We start from the raw sequence: 18,636 nt of genomic DNA on the forward strand, positions 1-18,636 counted from the left end.
ATTTCATTCCGTTTCATTTCATTATGCCATAATAAATGTGATCATTTTAAAATGCTATGCAACAATATAATTTCCCAGGTGATGCTGATCCATCTAATTATTATCTGCAACAGCCACTGATATCTCCTACTGGATTAAAGAAGTAATTCCTGAAGCCAAGATCTTTATTTCAAAAAACAGAATAACAGAGTTGGAAGGGACTTTGGAGGTCTTCTAGTCCAATTCCCTTCTTAGGCAGGAAACCCTACACCACTTCAGACAAACGGTTATCTAACATCTTCTTAAAAACCTCCAGTGCTTAGTTATAACGGGATTGTGGGAACAACAGTACTCATCCTGGACTCAGCCTAAATCGAAAGAGGGGGAAATCTATTTGGAGGGTGCAATTTATACTTTTCTAGACTCAGTCCTGATTGGCTAACAGACAAGGTCAAACCATCCTTGGAAGCTAACTCCTCCTACCATGGAGAAAAAAAATGGATTTATTTGCAGAATGAAATAGGCCAAATTCAAATGCATTGGAAGTTCTCCATGCTTTTTTGGGGGGGTGGGGGTGGGTTATTTAATTTCAGCATTTTTGGGGGGTGAGGGGGAACTGCAAGGAAATACTGTTCTGTGTTAGCAAAAACTTCAGAAGAGAAGGATTTAGGGGTAGTGATTTCTGACAGTCTCAAAATGGGTGAGCAGTGTGGTCGGGCAGTAGGGAAAGCAAGTAGGATGCTTGGCTGCATTGCAAGAGGTATAACAAGCAGGAAGAGGGAGATTGTGATCCCCTTATATAGAGCGCTGGTGAGACCCCATTTGGAATACTGTGTTCAGTTCTGGAGACTTCACCTACAAAAAGATATTGACAAAATTGAACGGGTCCAAAGACGGGCTACAAGAATGGTGGAAGGTCTTAAGCATAAAATGTATCAGGAAAGACTCAATGAACTCAATCTGTAGAGTCTGGAAGACAGAAGGAAAAGGGGGGACATGATCGAAATATTGAAATATGTCAAAGGGTTAAATAAGGTCCAGGAGGGAAGTGTTTTTAATAGGAAAGTGAACACAAGAACAAGGGGACACAATCTGAAGTTAGTTGGGGGAAAGATCAAAAGCAACATGAGAAAATATTATTCCACTGAAAGAGTAGTAGATCCTTTGAACAAACTTCCAGCAGGCGTGGTAGATAAATCCACAGTAACTGATTTAAACATGCCTGGGATAAACATATATCCATCCTAAGATAAAATACAGGAAATAGTATAAGGGCAGACTAGATGGACCATGAGGTCTTTTTCTGCCGTCAGTCTTCTATGTTTCTATGTTTCTACTGCATTGTATACGAACAGCTAAAAAACCCAAAACCTCGCTAAACCCTTTAGCTGGAGGCCTCGTGTCTTTCTCCAACATTTTATCTGTTCTGAAGCTGGGTTGAAAGCCTGCTAAACCTCTCAGCATTCCTTTCATGCTACAACTGCCAATGTTCCCAGCACAAATCCATTTGCAACTATTAAGTGTTTTTCATTGGGGGATGAAAGCTTTGTTTTGTCTTTTTTGCAAAAAAAATAAAATAAAATGCCGTAATAACAAGGCGCAGCCGAAAAATTCCCATTTTCCAAATTTCATTCATTCATGAGGCATTTCCTAGCAATAGCAAAAAAAAAAAAAAAATCTTGCTGGTCTCCCCTATTAAAAAGCAAGAATAATAATGTTTCCAAATAATAAAAATGCTCTTGAAAGCTTATTCTTTGAATCAAACTAAGAGTTTAAAGAACTTAAAAGCTGCTAAAGATTATCGACGGGGCTTATGATGTATGTAGGTTTGGAGGCCTGTAAGCTTCTAAGAAAATGAAAATACCCTTTCAGCCAAAAAAAATAAAAAATACTCTTTTCAGTGTATTCTTTCTTCTAAATGTCTGATTAATCACAATATGGCAAATGTTCCTTTCAGAGTTGTGGCTGTTTCTAGAATAGAGCATTAATATAAAATCATAACTTTTTGTTTTCTGTAATCATGGTCTGATGAATACACTAGTGTGACTGAGTTTACATACCGTGTTAAGCCACGAACTATGAATTGCAAGCCATAATTCTGGTCACAATTCAAAGTGTTGATCATCACCTATAAAGCCCTTCATGGCACCGGACCAGGGTATCTACGAGACCGCCTTCTGCCGCACGAATCCCAGCGACCGGTTAGGTCCCACAGAGTGGGCCTTCTCCGGGTCCCGTCAACAAAACAATGTCGTTTGGCGGGGCCAAGGGGAAAAGCCTTCTCTGTGGCGGCCCCGGCCCTCTGGAACCAACTCCCCCCGGAGGTTAGAATTGCCCCCACCCTCCTTGCCTTTTGTAAGCTCCTTAAAACCCACCTCTGCCATCAGGCATGGGGGAACTGAGATATTCTTTTCCCCTAGGCCTTTACAATTTATGCATGGTATGTTTGTTTGTAGGGATGTTTGGTTTTACAATAAGGGTTTTTTAGTTGTTTTAGTATTGGATTTATATGCTGTTTTTAAATTACTGTTGTTAGCCACCCCGAGTCTACGGAGAGGGGCGGCATACAAATCCACTAAATAAATAAATAAATAAATAAAAAATGACTGAAATTCACATCATACACTAAATCAAACTCAAACACTTATTTCTGAATATTTTATTTTCAATATAACATCACTGAATTATTTTTACTTTCTACTTTTTTTAAAACTTTGAAAAGCTTTCCACCGTTTTCTAGCAACATCTTAGAAGACCAGTCAGGTTAAACAAACAAACGAACTCGAGTTTCTGTTCCTCCTATAAGAGTTCTGCTATTCTGCCATATGTATAGTCTAACATATTTATTGGTGAATAAGACACACCATTTCCCCTCTAAAAGAGGGTAAAAATCTTGGTGCGTCGTATACACAAAATGTAGTCCCGACAGCCTCTCAAGCAGAGCTTTCAGACTGAAAACAGCCTCTCAAATGGAGCTTTCACAGGCTGAAAACAGCCTCTCAAATGGAGCTTTCACAGGCTGGAAACAGCCTCTCAAATGGAGCTTTCACAGGCTGAAAACAGCCTCTCAAATGGAGCTTTCACAGGCTGAAAACAGCCTCTCAAATGGAGCTTTCACAGGCTGAAAACAGCCTCTCAAATGGAGCTTTCACAGGCTGAAAACAGCCTCTCAAATGGAGCTTTCACAGGCTGAAAACAGCCTCTCAAATGGAGCTTTCACAGGCTGAAAACAGCCTCTCAAATGGAGCTTTCTCATGCTGAAAACAGCCTCTCAAATGGAGCTTTCACAGGCTGAAAACAGCCTCTCAAATGGAGCTTTCACAGGCTGAAAACAGCCTCTCAAATGGAGCTTTCACAGGCTGAAAACAGCCTCTCAAATGGAGCTTTCACAGGCTGAAAACAGCCTCTCAAATGGAGCTTTCAGACTGAAAACAGCCTCTCAAATGGAGCTTTCACAGGCTGAAAACAGCCTCTCAAATGGAGCTTTCTCATGCTGAAAACAGCCTCTCAAATGGAGCTTTCACAGGCTGAAAACAGCCTCTCAAATGGAGCTTTCACAGGCTGAAAACAGCCTCTCAAATGGAGCTTTCACGGGCTGAAAACAGCCTCTCAAATGGAGCTTTCACAGGCTGAAAACAGCCTCTCAAATGGAGCTTTCTCATGCTGAAAACAGCCTCTCAAATGGAGCTTTCACAGGCTGAAAACAGCCTCTCAAATGGAGCTTTCACAGGCTGAAAACAGCCTCTCAAATGGAGCTTTCACAGGCTGAAAACAGCCTCTCAAATGGAGCTTTCAGACTGAAAACAGCCTCTCAAATGGAGCTTTCACAGGCTGAAAACAGCCTCTCAAATGGAGCTTTCAGACTGAAAACAGCCTCTCAAATGGAGCTTTCACAGGCTGAAAACAGCCTCTCAAATGGAGCTTTCACAGGCTGAAAAAGTAGCATCTTGAACGGAGCTTTGTAATGCTGAAAAAGCAGCTTTAGAAGGAGCTTTTGGAGGCTAAGAAAAAGCAAGGTGCAGAGCTCACAACCCAAGAACCTGTTGCTAAAGTTTATCTCTGGGAGCAGCTGATTGAGCGTATTCCGGGAGGCTGATTCACCCACCAATCAGCTGCCCGTGCTGAATCAGGCTAATATACCTATTCTAGACTGTTTGCTAAGGATGCTGGCCAGATGGATGATGGTAGGCAGATTTTTTTCCTTATTCTCCTCCCCCAAAACTACAGTGCGACTTATATTCCGGTGCATCCTATATTCGCCCCCAAAATATGGTATTTAACATTCTGTAGCAGTTACCTGTTCTGTATTTTGGCATATATACATTTTATATGAAGATGTTTCCCTTCATCATTTTTTCCTGTATTTTCTGAAAGTATGTACAGTGGTATCTCTACCTAAGAACGCCTCTACTTACGAACTTTTCTGGATAAGAACCGTGTGTTCAAGATTTTTTGCCTCTTCTCAAGAACCATTTTCCATTTACAAACCCGAACCTCCAAAATTGTAACCGGAAAAGGCAGGATGAAGCCTCCTTGGGGCCTCTCTAGGAATTTCCTGGGAGGAAACAGCGCCAGAAAAGGCAGGGAGAAGCCTCTGTGGGGCCTCTCTAGGAATCTCCTTGGAGGAAACAGGGCCGGAAAAGGCAGGAAGAAGTCTCCATGGGGCTTCTCTAGGAATCTCCGGGGAGGAAACAGGGCCTCCACTCTCCCTGTGGTTTCCCCAATTGCACACATTATTTGCTTTTACATTGATTCCTATGAGAAAAAATTGCTTCTTCTTACAAACTTAGTTCTTACAAACCTTTCTACTTAAGAATCTGGTCATGGAACAAATTAAGTTCGTAAGTGGAGGTACCACTGTATTTATTTTAACATCAGAGTTTCTATAATATTGGAACTTTCATAGAAGATGCTGTTGTATAATACTTTGTCATGCTTTCCTAGTTACTTCATCTTTGCCAATGAAAGGTGCTGCCAATCAACGGAGGGTAAGCTATAATGTTGTTATTTATACAACACAGATTAAAAAAATAAATTAGTTTTTGCTGAAGGTACCGAAAGGTGTTGAATTTTTAAAGTCAGGAAATCTCCTGTGGATTCTACTATGACTCAGATATTATATTGTTACTTGGGAATATAAATCCTTGTGTGAAATTTCCATAAAAATCCAATTTACCTACTTTATAATTTTCAAGGCTTAAACTATAGGGCATGGTTTATGTTTTTCAAAAGCTTTAGGAGTGATTTATATTAATCTTAAGCTTCTTTCTTTCCCTCTTTCATAATCTTTTACTTCGTGAACAGCTTGTTCATATCAAAGAAAGCCATTCCAGAAAGGTTGGGAATGGGGAGGAAAGACATCAACACTGGTTTTGTAACAGAATTGTCCTACAAGGAGAAGGAAGTACCTTTTGGGACAACTTCAAACATATAGTAAATCTATGTGTTGAATGGTTTCTAATGATATATGACACATTTAAGTGTGTCTAAAGTATAGCATCAGTTACTTAAAACTGTTATGCCGGGCATCATGTTACAAGCCCCAATTAAATCTGAAGTGGAAATTTAAACACACACTCTCTTGTAAAGTAAACAAAGGCAGTTTTTCACAAAGCAAAAATACAGTCCAAATGCACTTTTATCAGCCAAAGTGGTCTTCCACAAACCACAAACTTTGAAGGCTGTGATAAGCCAAAACAAAAGCAAAACAGATAAAGGCAGCTGTGAAGATGTCACAGCCACCCCCCTTCAAGAGTCCTCAAGCCAAACTTAACTGTGAATTAGTCCAAGAGTCCTGGTAAAATCCTGAAATAGTTCAAAGAGTCATTGTAAAATCCTGACGTAAAATACAGTTCTCTCTCTCTCCAAACAGATAAACTCCCACACCGAGAGGCAACAACGCTGGCAATTTATCAGCCGCCCCATTAGCCTAATTGCCCCAGCCACAGGTGTTCTCCCTTATTTCCTATAATACTTGTGCAGTTGTTCCTTCCTTGACATGAACCTGCGTCTGCAAACATCTATGAATGCCTCCTCCTCTGAATCTAACGATGATAAGGATGATGATTCACTAATGGGGCAATTAGCCTGTAATTACCTCCTCTGTTGATCCTACTTCACTTCCAGAATCTTCCCCTGACTCAGACGCTTCGCTGTTGGAAGCTGTTGGCAGTAAAACCGGCCTCTGATAATATGAGGGTTCTCCCACATCAACCCCCACAGTCCTTGGAACAGGAGCTGGCCCACTATAATGTTATAATCAGTACAGACTGGAGTATAATCAGTACAGACTGGAAAATGTACTCATTTATCTGTTTAACTTTTTCTGGGCCTTTTCACTCCCAATGTTCAGCTGGGTTTTCACAGCTCTGATATAGTCATTGTAATCAAGTAGAGATAATCCTGATTTAGCAACCATAATGGCGATTGGCAACTCTGTCATTATACAAATCAGTTATTAAGTCAGGGGTGTCAAACTCAAGAGCCGTGGGATGGATCTGGCCCATGGGGCCACTCTGGAAACAGTGAATTGAACTGAACCCTAAGAGGCAACTTCAAGCAAGGGCTACTCTGTAACTGATATCTACCAAATGGACATACAAATTAAGTTCCATTTCTTCCATTGTCACTAAAGGTAGAGAAAAGCAATTAAGGTAAGAGACGTGATTGAACAGAGCTCAATATTTGGAATGTCAACACTGGCCTGTAAAGTTTTGCCCCAAATCAAGAGCATTAACCAGAATAATTAAACGATGTGGTTACTTTAGAATAGAATGGAATGGAATGGAATGGAATAGAATACAATTTTATTGTCCAAGTGTGATTGGACACACAAGGGATTTGTCTTGGTGCAGATGCTCTCAGCGTACATAAAAGAAAAAGAGACATTTGTCAAGAATCATGGGGTACAACACTTAATGGTTGTCATAGGGGTCAAATAAGCAATGAAGAAACAATCAATATTAATAAAAATCTTAGGATACAAGCAACAAGTTACCGTCATACAGTCCTAAGTGGGAGGAAAAGGATGATAGGAATGATGAGAAAAAACTAGTAGAAATAGAAGTGCAGAAAAAGTCTGACAGTATTGAGGGAATTATTTGTTTAGCAGAGTGACGGCGTTCAGGAAAAAACTGTTCTTGTGTCTAGTTGTCTTGGTGTGCAGTGCTCTGTAGCGACGTTTTGAGGGTAGGAGTTGAAAAAGTTTGTGTCCAGGTTGCGAGGGGTCAGTAAATATTTTCCCCACCCTCTTTTTGACTCGTGCAGTCTACAGGTCCTCAATGGAAGGGTTAGGGTTAGGTACTTGTAAGTAAATATGCATTATGAAATATCATACACACTCTTTAAAAGAAACCAATTCATGGGAGTTTCCTAGATACCTCTGTACCAAGACCATAACAATTGTTTGGAACAAAAAAATCATTATTAGACAAGCTGACAACATAAGATCAATAATACAGCTTGTAAACTACCTCAGGGGTCTCGTATTGCCTGACAAGTGGGTAGTACTTGAAATATAACAACAGAAACAACGAACAATGCTAAATTATTAAACATCCTAGGGGAAAACTCAGGCGTTCAAATTTCTGCCATCATATTCCTTTTTTATTTTCCTTTATTCCAAAGACACAAAACAAATTTAGTTAGCTTTTTAGCTTGGATATGTAGCCTATTGTTCTGAACTGAAACACATAAACCAACATTCATTTCCATTCTGATTGTCTCTCCCCAAATCAGGTTATTTCCTGTTATACCGAATTACAGTTCCTAGAAATGCCTGCCAGTTTAAAAAATAGTTAAACATCTGATGAACCCCAAGTTGGAAATTACATTTATCTTAATAAGTTAAATTCAATCTGGGAAGCACTGTGCTTCTTATTTTTTAAACAAATATTTGTATGCAAGGCAAATCCAAAAATAAAATAAGCACACAACTTTTAAAATAAGCACCGGACCAGGGTATCTACGAGACCGCCTTCTGCCGCATGAATCCCAGCGACCGGTTAGGTCCCACAGAGTGAGCCTTCTCTGGGTCCCGTCAACAAAACAATGTTGTTTGGCGGGGCCCAGGGGAAAAGCCTTCTCTGTGGCGGCCCCGGCCCTCTGGAACCAACTCCCCCCGGAGATTATAATTGCCCCCACCCTCTCTGCCTTTCTAAAGCTCCTTAAAACCCACCTCTGCCGTCAGGCATGGGGGAACTGAGATATTCTTTCCCCCTAGGCCTTTATAATTTATGCATGCTATGTTTGTTTGTAGGGATGTTTGGTTTTACAATAAGGGTTTTTTAGTTGTTTTAGTATTGCATTTATATGATGTTTTTTATTACTGTTGTTAGCCGCCCCGAGTCTACGGAGAGGGGCGGCATACAAATCCAATAAATAAATAAATAAATATAGAATTGTATCTGGACATTTTAATGTGGGACCAAAATATTTAATGTTACAACATTAAACTGATGTTTCATTCATTCTCTTCCTCATTCTATTTTTCAGTTGAGATATATATGAATAAAATCTTCTTTTCATTGCACCTGATCATTATCAAAAAGTGAGTGCTTCCAAATATATAAATTTTTCATTGAAAACTATGGTGGTGAAAAGATAAATTGTGGTAAGATGAAAAAAAGCAGTATTGGTTTTTTGAGTTGTAAATCATTTTGGGTTGTAAAAAGGTGTGGTATCAGCCCTAACCAACTTTAGCATAAGATATGGAACAGAAAGTGTTATATTGAACACTTATAGGTAAGGGACCATCATAAAAACATGCATAACATGGGCTTCATTTTGAGTTGTTTAGCATAATGTTTTGGGACAAATGTAAGCATTATTTCCTCAATGGAGTAAGAAAAATAGATTTAAACAAAGGATGAGATAACAAGATAAATTTTGGCTGCCATTCATTTTGAGATACAATTGCATTTGTGATCGCTTTTTCCAAGTAAAGGCTTGCAATTGTATATTGTGTCAAGGAATTGAACTGCCAAATTGCAGTCAGCTGGCAATCAGCATAAGTAGCTTGCAGTACTGCATTCTAACCACTGCACCACCGTGGCTCTTCATATTGTTAATGCTGTTCTTCAGCTATTAATGGAGATTATATGCATATTTTGAAACTTTAATCACTGAGTTCTTTGTTTTAGGGGCTTGGCAATGGGGTTTCCATATGCAACCATGCCATTTACCAGGAAGAAGATAACTTTCTGCTATCGTTTCATGTCACTGCCATGGATATATTCACTCAAGAACGCATTTGAAATCTTTAATAAATTCATCTGCACAGATTTAAGGATCTTTTCTTAAACCAAGAATTGTATCATAATATGCATATATATGCCGCACGAATCCCAGCGACCAATTAGGTCCCATAGAGTTGGCCTTCTCCGGATCCCGTCGACGAAACAATGTCGTCTGGCGGGGCCCAGGGGAAGAGCCTTCTCTGTGGCGGCCCCGACCCTCTGGAACCAACTCCCTCTGGAGATCAGAACTGCCCCCAGCCTCCTTGCCTTTCGCAAACTCTTCAAAACCCACCTCTGCCGTTAGGGAAGGGGAAATTGATTCCCCCAGGCCGTTTGATTTTATGTATGGTTTGTTTGGGATGCATGACTGTTTTTTGTGATAAGGGTTTTAAACTATTTTTTTACTATGGTTTGTACTATGTATTGTTGTTTGTACTATGTATTGTTGTTGTAAGCTGCTCCGAGTCTCCGGAGAGGGGCGGCATACAAATCAAATCAAATCAAATCACAAAAAAATAAATAAATACAGAAACTATGCAGAATCTACTAAAGAACGACAAAAGCAGGGCTTCATAGGCTTGGAAAATGCTTTGAAATGATTGGTTTGGAATGTGTTCTACTATGGCTCATCTTTTTTCCAGCGTTCTATGGTGCAATTATGATTAATTTGTTAATAATAATATGAATTAAGTTACTGATTCTTTAAAATAGCCACACCTTTTCCTGCTTTAATGTATGTTTGGTGGGGGTGGATGGGTGGAGGAAGAAGATACTTTAAAATGGTGTAGAGAGGTACTGGGTTTATAGCTTATCTCAGTGTTTCCCAACCTTGGCAACTTGAAGATATTTGGACTTCAACTCCCAGAATTCCCCAGCCAGCGAATGCTGGCTGGGGAATTCTGGGAGTTGAAGTCCAAATATCTTCAAGATGCCAAAGTTGGGAAACTGGCTTATCTACTATAGGTATAGAGAGAGTAGCAGAATGTTGAACTCATTCCGAAAACCGAAAGACGCCTGGGATTATCATTCAATTCTCAGCTGCTCTGCCTTTTCACCAAGGCCACGGGAAGAATGTAATTACTTTTGGACCAATTTTCTCTGCCTTCAAATGGAAAGATTCAAAGTGGTCATGCTGAGAGTTGGCTCTTTTAGCAATTCTTGATGTGCTTCATCAGTAAGAATTTGTTCCTCTGTGGGAAATAGTAGAAGCAAGCCAGATAGGTTTACAATACCTCTGTTCAGGCTTTTCAGGTGTGACCAGCTGTTGCAATGGATAATTGGGTTTATACTCCAGGGGTTTTTCTTATGCCTCGATCCTCTCCTTCTGGTCAACATTGATGCAAACTAGATTAGAGTGAAGCTCTGAAATCCTAATTTGTAGTACTGCTAGTCTAATTTCTGACAGTTCACCCTAACTCCTGTATATAACTAAGCACTAGAAGGTTTTTTCTTCGGCTCCTCGCTGCTGCCGCGCTGCGGAGCAGATCAGCTGTTGGGCGGCCGAAGGAACCTTCCCTGGGTCTTCCCCGCCGCCCACACGCAAACTCCACCATCTGCGCATGTGCGGCCATGAAAAAAAGGGCGCGCATGCGCAGATGGTGTTTTTACTTCCGCACCGCTATATCGCGAAAAATCGAGTTTCGCGAGGGGTCTTGGAACAGAACCCTCGCGAAACCCGAGGGATCACTGTACTTAGTGTTTCTCCAGGTGATATAATGAGTAATTAAAGCAGCAGATTTGAAAAGACAATATTTAATTTAAATCTACTGCCTACTAACTCAGGGAATTTAAAGCTACTGTCCACTAATTCAGAGAAGATTAACATTTTTCTTGATAAAAAAAACCTGGAACTCAAATGAATGCTAAAAGAATCAATTACAAATCTATGGAAGGTGGCTAGCCAGGAACACAGAAATAGATAATAATAATAATAATAATAATAATAATAATAATAATAATAATAATAATTTCTTAGATTTGTATGCCGCCCCTCTCCGAAGATGTGTTTTTCTTGTCTTTTTTCTCACTAGTCTAATAAGTTCCAATTACTCTTTATTATTGTAAGCAATGTAAATCATTTCTGATTTAAAATGCTATTTTTGTATAGTTAGAATACAATACTTAAATCCAAAATAATTGAGAAGTCCCCAAGCCCTGCTCTTTGCTCCTAGCTTCCTTTTTTAAAACTCAGAAATCTGCACTTTTGACCTTGAATTCAATAAGACATTCTCTGGTTGATACGTATTACAATATTACCCTAGCTGGCTCCCTGTAACAGTGCTGGGCCATCTCTCAATAGAACAGTAATGTCATAACTCATAGGACTGAGTGAAGTTTTGATTTAAAGGGAATTTGATCAAATCCCTTCCTTCAAAATCAATTTGCTGATTTGAATTGCTGCAATGTATTTCTACACAAGCAAGCAAGCAAATGAACAAAAAGCATTTCAGCACCATACTTTGGAAATAAATGCAAAAAAACCCCTTTTCCAAAACCCTTTTCTCCCGGCAGGTAATTGGGCTTAACATATGTAGAGCTAAGTCCTTCCATTGTCATCTCAACTGCATCCTTGTTAAGCCTGGTGGGTCTTCACTGTCACAAAGTCCATTAAAGATATAAAAATAAACCCCGTGGATGCTATGATTTATTTTAATTTTGCTCTACAATTAAAATATGGAATATTGCAAAGGAATAACATTGCTAATTTCTATTAAAATCTTAATTCAGTTGAAGATAATTTGAAATGGTTTTTCACGGTTTCCAAGGACTGAAAAAATGATGTATGTATGTATGTATGATAGATGGATAGATAGATAGATAGACAGACAGACAGACAGACAGACAGACAGACAGACAGACAGACAGACTGACTGACACTCTGACAGACAGACAGACAGACAGACAGACAGACAGACAGACAGACAGACAGACAGGAAGATAGATAGATAGATAGATAGATAGATAGATAGATAGATAGATAGATAGATAGATAGATAGATTAGATTAGATTAGATTTATTGGATTTATATGCCGCCCCTCTCCGCAAACTTGGAGAGAGAGAGACAGAAAGATAGACAGACAGACAGACAGAGACAGACAGACAGACAGACAGAGACAGACAGAGAACTTTGTGAAATGAAAGAAATGAAAGAAATACAGATCTTGATATTATATATTTGAGCTAATCACTTACTAAAAGCATAATCAAGATGTTGCAAAGAAATTTAAGAGTACTTGGGACATATAAAGCAGAAATTACAGTATATGACTCAAGTTTTTTGGATAAAATGCTAAATTAAAAATTATTGTTATGAAATGAATAAGAATACAGACGTCCTACCATTTCTTTGCAGGTATTTTAGTATGAGATGGAAGAAATATACAAATAAATATAAGTGATCCAACTGTGTTGTTTTAAATGCGGAATGTTATAAATTTGGCTGGTTTACATTTCATTATATACATTCAATATTCTGTGTAGACATGAAATATGGCAAGTAAAATTGAAAATGTAAATACCGTAATCCTACAAAACAGTTTAAATTGTCCTTAATGTATGCACATACATTATGTTCTTCAAATAAGTACATGCAACCCTCCCTAATTTCAAATGAATTAGGCAAGATTCTTTAAAGTGTAATTTAACTGAATATTTACAACTTATTAAATAGCTGTTCACGTCTGACGGTTGGAAGGGGGCTCATTGAAATTCTTTAACATAAAAATATTGAGAGCACAATAAGAAAAAACAATAAATATTTCAGTTTTGCAACTTTAGGAGCTGAAAAGAATACAGGAAGAAAGTGTTTGAAATAAACGCTTTGATAAGATGCCCAGCATGGTTATATATATGATTCCAATGTCCTACCTGTGGCTTTTATAATATATGCAATCCCTGAGACAAAAGGCAATTTGATAGAATCAGTGTTAATAGATGTTATTTATATAAATACAATATACAGTAGATTGCCATTGTTTAAAACAATAAAACCTAGCTGTGAAAGTGCTTGAATCCTAGTCGAAGCCACCTGTCAGCACCAATTTACTTACTATTAAATCTTGCGGTAAAGTGATATTTAAATATGGCAATGGCACTTAGAAATAGCAAAAGTGCCTAAGCTAATATTTGCAGCACTTTCTTACTATAATTTTATTGAAGAAAATTTAACAAGAGAAAAGCAATAGAAATTGTTAGGAAACAAAATAATAAAATAAAATAAAATAAAATAATTTTTCTATTTTATTTATTTATTTAGTCCAATACATAATACTGATTGAAGAGAATAGATATTTAGTAATATAACTAAAGAAAATAATAGAATAAAAGATATAAAAGTATAGGTGAACATATTTGAAAGGAAGAAAAGATAAATGAGATAAGGAGAGACAATTGGACAGGGGACGGAAGGCACACTGGTGCACTTATGCACGCCCCTTACTGACCTCTAAGGAACCTGGAGAGGTCAATCGTGGATAGTCTAAGGGAAAAATATTTACAAAAATTGTATTGGATTCAAACTTCAAACATTTGGGCAGGTTAATGCATGCACATTCTCCTACACATATTGTTCAAAAAAAGAGGGAGGGGTGGGGAATTGCATAATAATTTCTTCTCCGCTACAAAAACCAACTTGTTTTGTCAGACGTTTCAAAGGGGACTGAATGTTAAGTGTCAGCTGGTGCCTTCACTCACCTCAGCAATGAAAGACTTGGCTGTCGAAGGATTCATTACCAAAATGGCCCGTCTCAGCGTGTCCCGATAGCGGTTGAGTTCTTCAATCCGCATGGTGGTGAAGAGCCCTGTGATCATTTTATTGATGTTGTTCTCCACTTTCTGAAGTGCTACATCCATCCCCTGCTGAGATACTTTGTCCAGAAACTCTTGTATTCCACGGATATCTGTGAACATCAAAAACCCATCAGAATGCTAATTACCAAATAGAAACGCAGACAAAACCGATCTGATCTTATCTGGAGAAAGGTATTGTGCCCCCTGAAGTCACATTAACTTAATATTCATTGCAACTGTTTGTTAGCTGCATTCTTGACATGTCCTAAAGGGCTAATTTGGGAGTGGAAAATTTTAAGCACTAGTTTATTTTGAAAAGAACAATTTAAAAAAAGAATGTAATTATCCCTGGTTGGCTTTCCTTGGATGCTCATAGTATGAGACCAGACCTTGACATACAATTGCTGCCAACCTGCCTTCCATTGAGGACCTGTATACTGCACGAGTCAAAAAGGGCAGGGAAAATATTTACATCGTGGACACAAATTGTTTCAACTCCTACCCTCAAAACGTCGCTACAGAGCACTGCACACCAAGACAACTAGACACAAGAACAGGTTTTTTCCATCACTTTACTAAACAAATAATTCCCTCAACACTGTCAGACTTTCTACTAAATCTGCACTTCTATTCTACTAGTTTTTCTCATCATTCCTTTCACCCATTTCCTCCCATGTTGACTGTATGACTGTAACTTGTTGCTTGTATCCTAAGATTTTTATTAATATTGCTTCTTCATTGCTTATTTGACCCCTATGACAATCATTAAGTGTTGTACCACATGATTCTTGACAAATGTATATTTTCTTTTATGTAGGCTGAGAGCATCTGCACCAAGACAAATTCGTTGTGTGTCCAATCACACTTGGCCAATAAAAATTCTATTCTATTCTTCTATTCTTCTGTGGTGTTCATTAAGTAACACTTGACAAGAAAAAGGGACAACAAGTTATCAAAAAGCAATTTACCACTGTTTTTACTCTATCTGATAGAACCCAGAAATCACATTATAACAATAGACACACACACACACCATCATCAGGAAGAAATATTTAATTTAGAAGTAGAAAACATTTACAGAGATAGCACTCATAGTAAATATATCAAAAGAATTGAGAATTTGGCACAAGTGTCTTTATCATGTAGTCACACCTTGAGACCAATTACATGGATAAACCTTCAAAATCTAATGATAGGATTTTTTTTAAAAAAAGGAAGCCAGGTACAAATTAATATGAACTGAGAAGGATGGGCTACGCAATGGTAACGGGTAGGAAAAAATAATCCCTCTCTTTGTCACTATAACTAAAAATAAGTTTCTAAAACTGATTAATTACATCTCAAATTAAAATTAGAGTGCTTCAGGTATATTCTGAAAGGCAGATAGCACCCTAGGTGATCTATGTCAGGTCTAGTCTAAGGAGAAAAATACTTCTCTGTTCCTACTCTCACTTACCTGAAATTTCCCAGGTTTGATCATTAAAGAAACCAAATTAAAATAAATTCACCTCACTCAAGCAATTGAACCGGGTGTTCAAGATTTTTTTGCCTCTTCTCAAGAACCATTTTCCACTTACACACCCGAGCCTCCGAAACTGGAACCAGAAAAGGCAGGGAGAAGCCTCCATGTGGCCTCTCTAGGAATCTCCTGGGAGGAAACAGGGCTGGAAAAGGCGGGTAGAAGCCTTCATGGGGCCTCTCTAGGAATCTCCTGGGAGGAAACAGAGCTGAAAAAGGCAAGAAGCCTCTTTGGGGCCTCTCTAGGAATCTCCTGGGAGGAAAAAAGATGGGGAGAAGCCTCCGTGGGGCCTCTCTAGGAATCTCCTGGGAGGAAACAGGGCCATAAAAGGTGGGGGGAAGCCTCCGTGGGGCCTCTCTAGGAAACTCCTGGGAGGAAACAGGGCCAGAAAAGGCAGGTAGAAGCCTCCGTGGGGCCTCTCTAGGAAACTCCTGGGAGGAAACAGGGCCATAAAAGGTGGGGGGAAGCCTCTGTGGGGCCTCTCTAGGAATCTCCTGGGAGGAAACAGGGCCATAAAAGGTGGGGAGAAGCCTCCGTGGGGCCTCTCTAGGAATCTCCTGGGAGGAAACAGGTCCTCCACCCTCCCTGTGGTTTCCCCAATCACACACATGATTTGCTTTTGCATTGAATCCTATGCTTGCTTCTTCTTCTTTTCTACTTAAGAACCTGGACATGGAATGAATTAAGTTCGTATGTAGAGGTACCACTGTATGTGCAGGCAACTTAATGTCCCTGAGCAACAATGGACCCTAAATGTCTCTTTTGGCACTGAAAGACTTTTTACTAAAGTCAGACATTTTACAAGGACAGAGTGAAAAGTCTGTCAATGCCAAAAGAGACATTTATGGACAGCCTTTGATTTTTCCTTTGGTTTCTCATTTTTAAAAATGGGAAGCTGGTGCATGACAAAGCAAAGCAGCAGAGCCCATCATTTTTATACCTGGGAACACGCATCCTGGGCCACGCTGACATTTTTAAGACATCAAAGTGATAAGTGGCTGCAGTACAGTAGAGTTGGAAACTCATCTGCTCAGGAAAAAAAAGATTGTAAAAAAAAATCTTTAGCGTAGAAAAAACAACCTCCTGTTGGCTGCAGCGTAGGACACAATCAGCAGCAATCACACCTGCTTATTTTCTCTTTAATTATTACGTTGTGGCTTGCCACCTATCCTGGCAGCCACATTTTGAAATATCCTACATCAGTGATGGCGAACCTTTTCCCCCTCAGGTGCCAAAAGAGCGTGTATGTGCACTATCGAGCATGTGCGAGTGCCCACACTCATAAATCAATGCCCGGGGAGGGGGAAAACAGCTTCCCCCGCCCACTGGAGGCCCTCTGAAGGCCAGAAATGGTCTATTGCCCAGCTTCCGGTGGGCCCAATAGGCTCCCCAGGCTCCAAATGCTTCCTTGGAACCGGGGAAGGCTAAAAAAACCCTTTCTCATGCCCCATGCCTCCATGTAGCTGAGCTCCGGAACAGCTGATTGGCCGGGCTCCCACTTGGCCATGCTTTCCCTAGGAGGCTTCAGGGATGCCTACTAGGCCCAAAATATGATGTGGGGAGGTTGGTGCAGCCCCCTCTGGGGGTCCATTTTTTGCTCCCAAGAGGCTTCAGGGAGGCCTACTACTGTATGTTTGGTTTTATAATAAGGGTTTTTAACTGTTTTAATATTGGATTGTTATATGCTGTTTTTATTACTTTTGTTAGCCGCCCCAAGTCTACAGAGAGGGGCAGCATACAAATCCAATAAATAAATAAATAAATACTAGGCCCAAAATATGATGTGGGGAGGTTGGTGCAGGCCCCCACCTCTCAGGGTCCATTTTTGCTCCCAATAGGCTGCAGGGAGGCCTACAAGGCCCAAAACATGATGTGGGGAGGTTGGTGAAGCCCCTCACCCCAGGGTCCATTTTTGTCCCCAGGAGGCTTCAGGGATGCCTACTAGGCCCAAAACATGATGTGGAGAGGTTGGTGAAGCCCCCCGCCCAAGGGTCCATTTTTGTCCCCAGGAGGCTTCAGGGATGCCTACTAGGCCCAAAACATGATGTGGAGAGGTTGGTGAAGCCTCCCGCCCCAGGGTCCATTTTTGTCCCCAGGAGGCTTCAGGGATGCCTACTAGGCCCAAAACATGATGTGGAGAGGTTGGTGAAGCCCCCCGCCCCAGGGTCCATTTTTGTCCCCAGGAGGCTTCAGGGATGCCTACTAGGCCCAAAACATGATGTGGAGAGGTTGGTGAAGCCTCCCGCCCCAGGGTCCATTTTTGTCCCCAGGAGGCTTCAGGGATGCCTACTAGGCCCAAAACATGATGTGGGGAGGTTGGTGAAGCCCCCCGCCCCAGGGTCCATTTTTGTCCCCAGGAGGCTTCAGGGAGGCCTACTAGGCCCAAAATGGTGAGGGGGTGTTGTGATGTTGCCCCACCATGGTCTGTTTTTGCTCCCAGGGGGTTGCAGGAGGCTGAATAACGCTTGTCACATCTCCTGGCTATGCCCACCACACCCATGCCTACCCAGCCGGTCATAAGGGCAGAGATCCAGTTGTTAAAATTATTTGAATCGCACCACTGGACCTGGGAAGACATGATAGCAATGTTCCAGTATTTGAGAGGCTGACACAGAGAGAAGGGGATCAAGCTATTTTCCAAGGCCCCAGGCGGAATAATGGACGGAAGTAGATCAAAGAGAGGTTCAACCAGCTTGCCTTCAGAAGTTGTTGGAGCTTCATTACTGGAGATTTTCAAGAAGCGATTGGACTGCTATTTGTCAGAAATGATATAGGATCTCCTGCTTTGGCAGGTGATTGGACTAGATCAGCGTTTCCCAACCTTGGCAACCTGAAGATATCTGGACTTCAACTCCCAGAATTCCCCAGCCAGCAAATGCTGGCTGGGGAATTCTGGGAGTTGAAGTCCAGATATCTTCAAGTTGCCAAGGTTGGGAAACACTGGACTAGATGACCTAAAAAGGCCCCCTTCCAACTCTATTAATCTGAAACCATTCAAAATATCTGCAGTATTTAGCTAGATCCTTCAGTAAGTTTCAAGTAGCACTGCACACCGAATAATGGCTTAGTGCTGCTAAAGTGTTTGCTCATTCTAAAAATATACCTCCAAAAGA

The 18,636-nt window shown here is 40.3% G+C and overlaps 1 protein-coding gene across 1 annotated transcript in view; it reads right to left on the reverse strand.

Moving 5' to 3' along the window:
• The window catches only part of GRID2 (glutamate ionotropic receptor delta type subunit 2), a 616,736-nt gene that overhangs the window by 337,363 nt on the left and 260,737 nt on the right, over positions 1 to 18,636 (reverse strand). The window contains exon 3 of the mRNA XM_070756691.1: positions 13,909 to 14,114. Within this exon, the coding sequence (XP_070612792.1) occupies positions 13,909 to 14,114 (206 nt within the window). The remainder of the gene's footprint in view (positions 1 to 13,908; positions 14,115 to 18,636) is intronic.

Source organism: Erythrolamprus reginae, chromosome 7, assembly GCF_031021105.1.
Source record: "Erythrolamprus reginae isolate rEryReg1 chromosome 7, rEryReg1.hap1, whole genome shotgun sequence".
In the NCBI taxonomy this organism is placed as follows: Eukaryota; Metazoa; Chordata; class Lepidosauria; order Squamata; family Dipsadidae; genus Erythrolamprus; species Erythrolamprus reginae.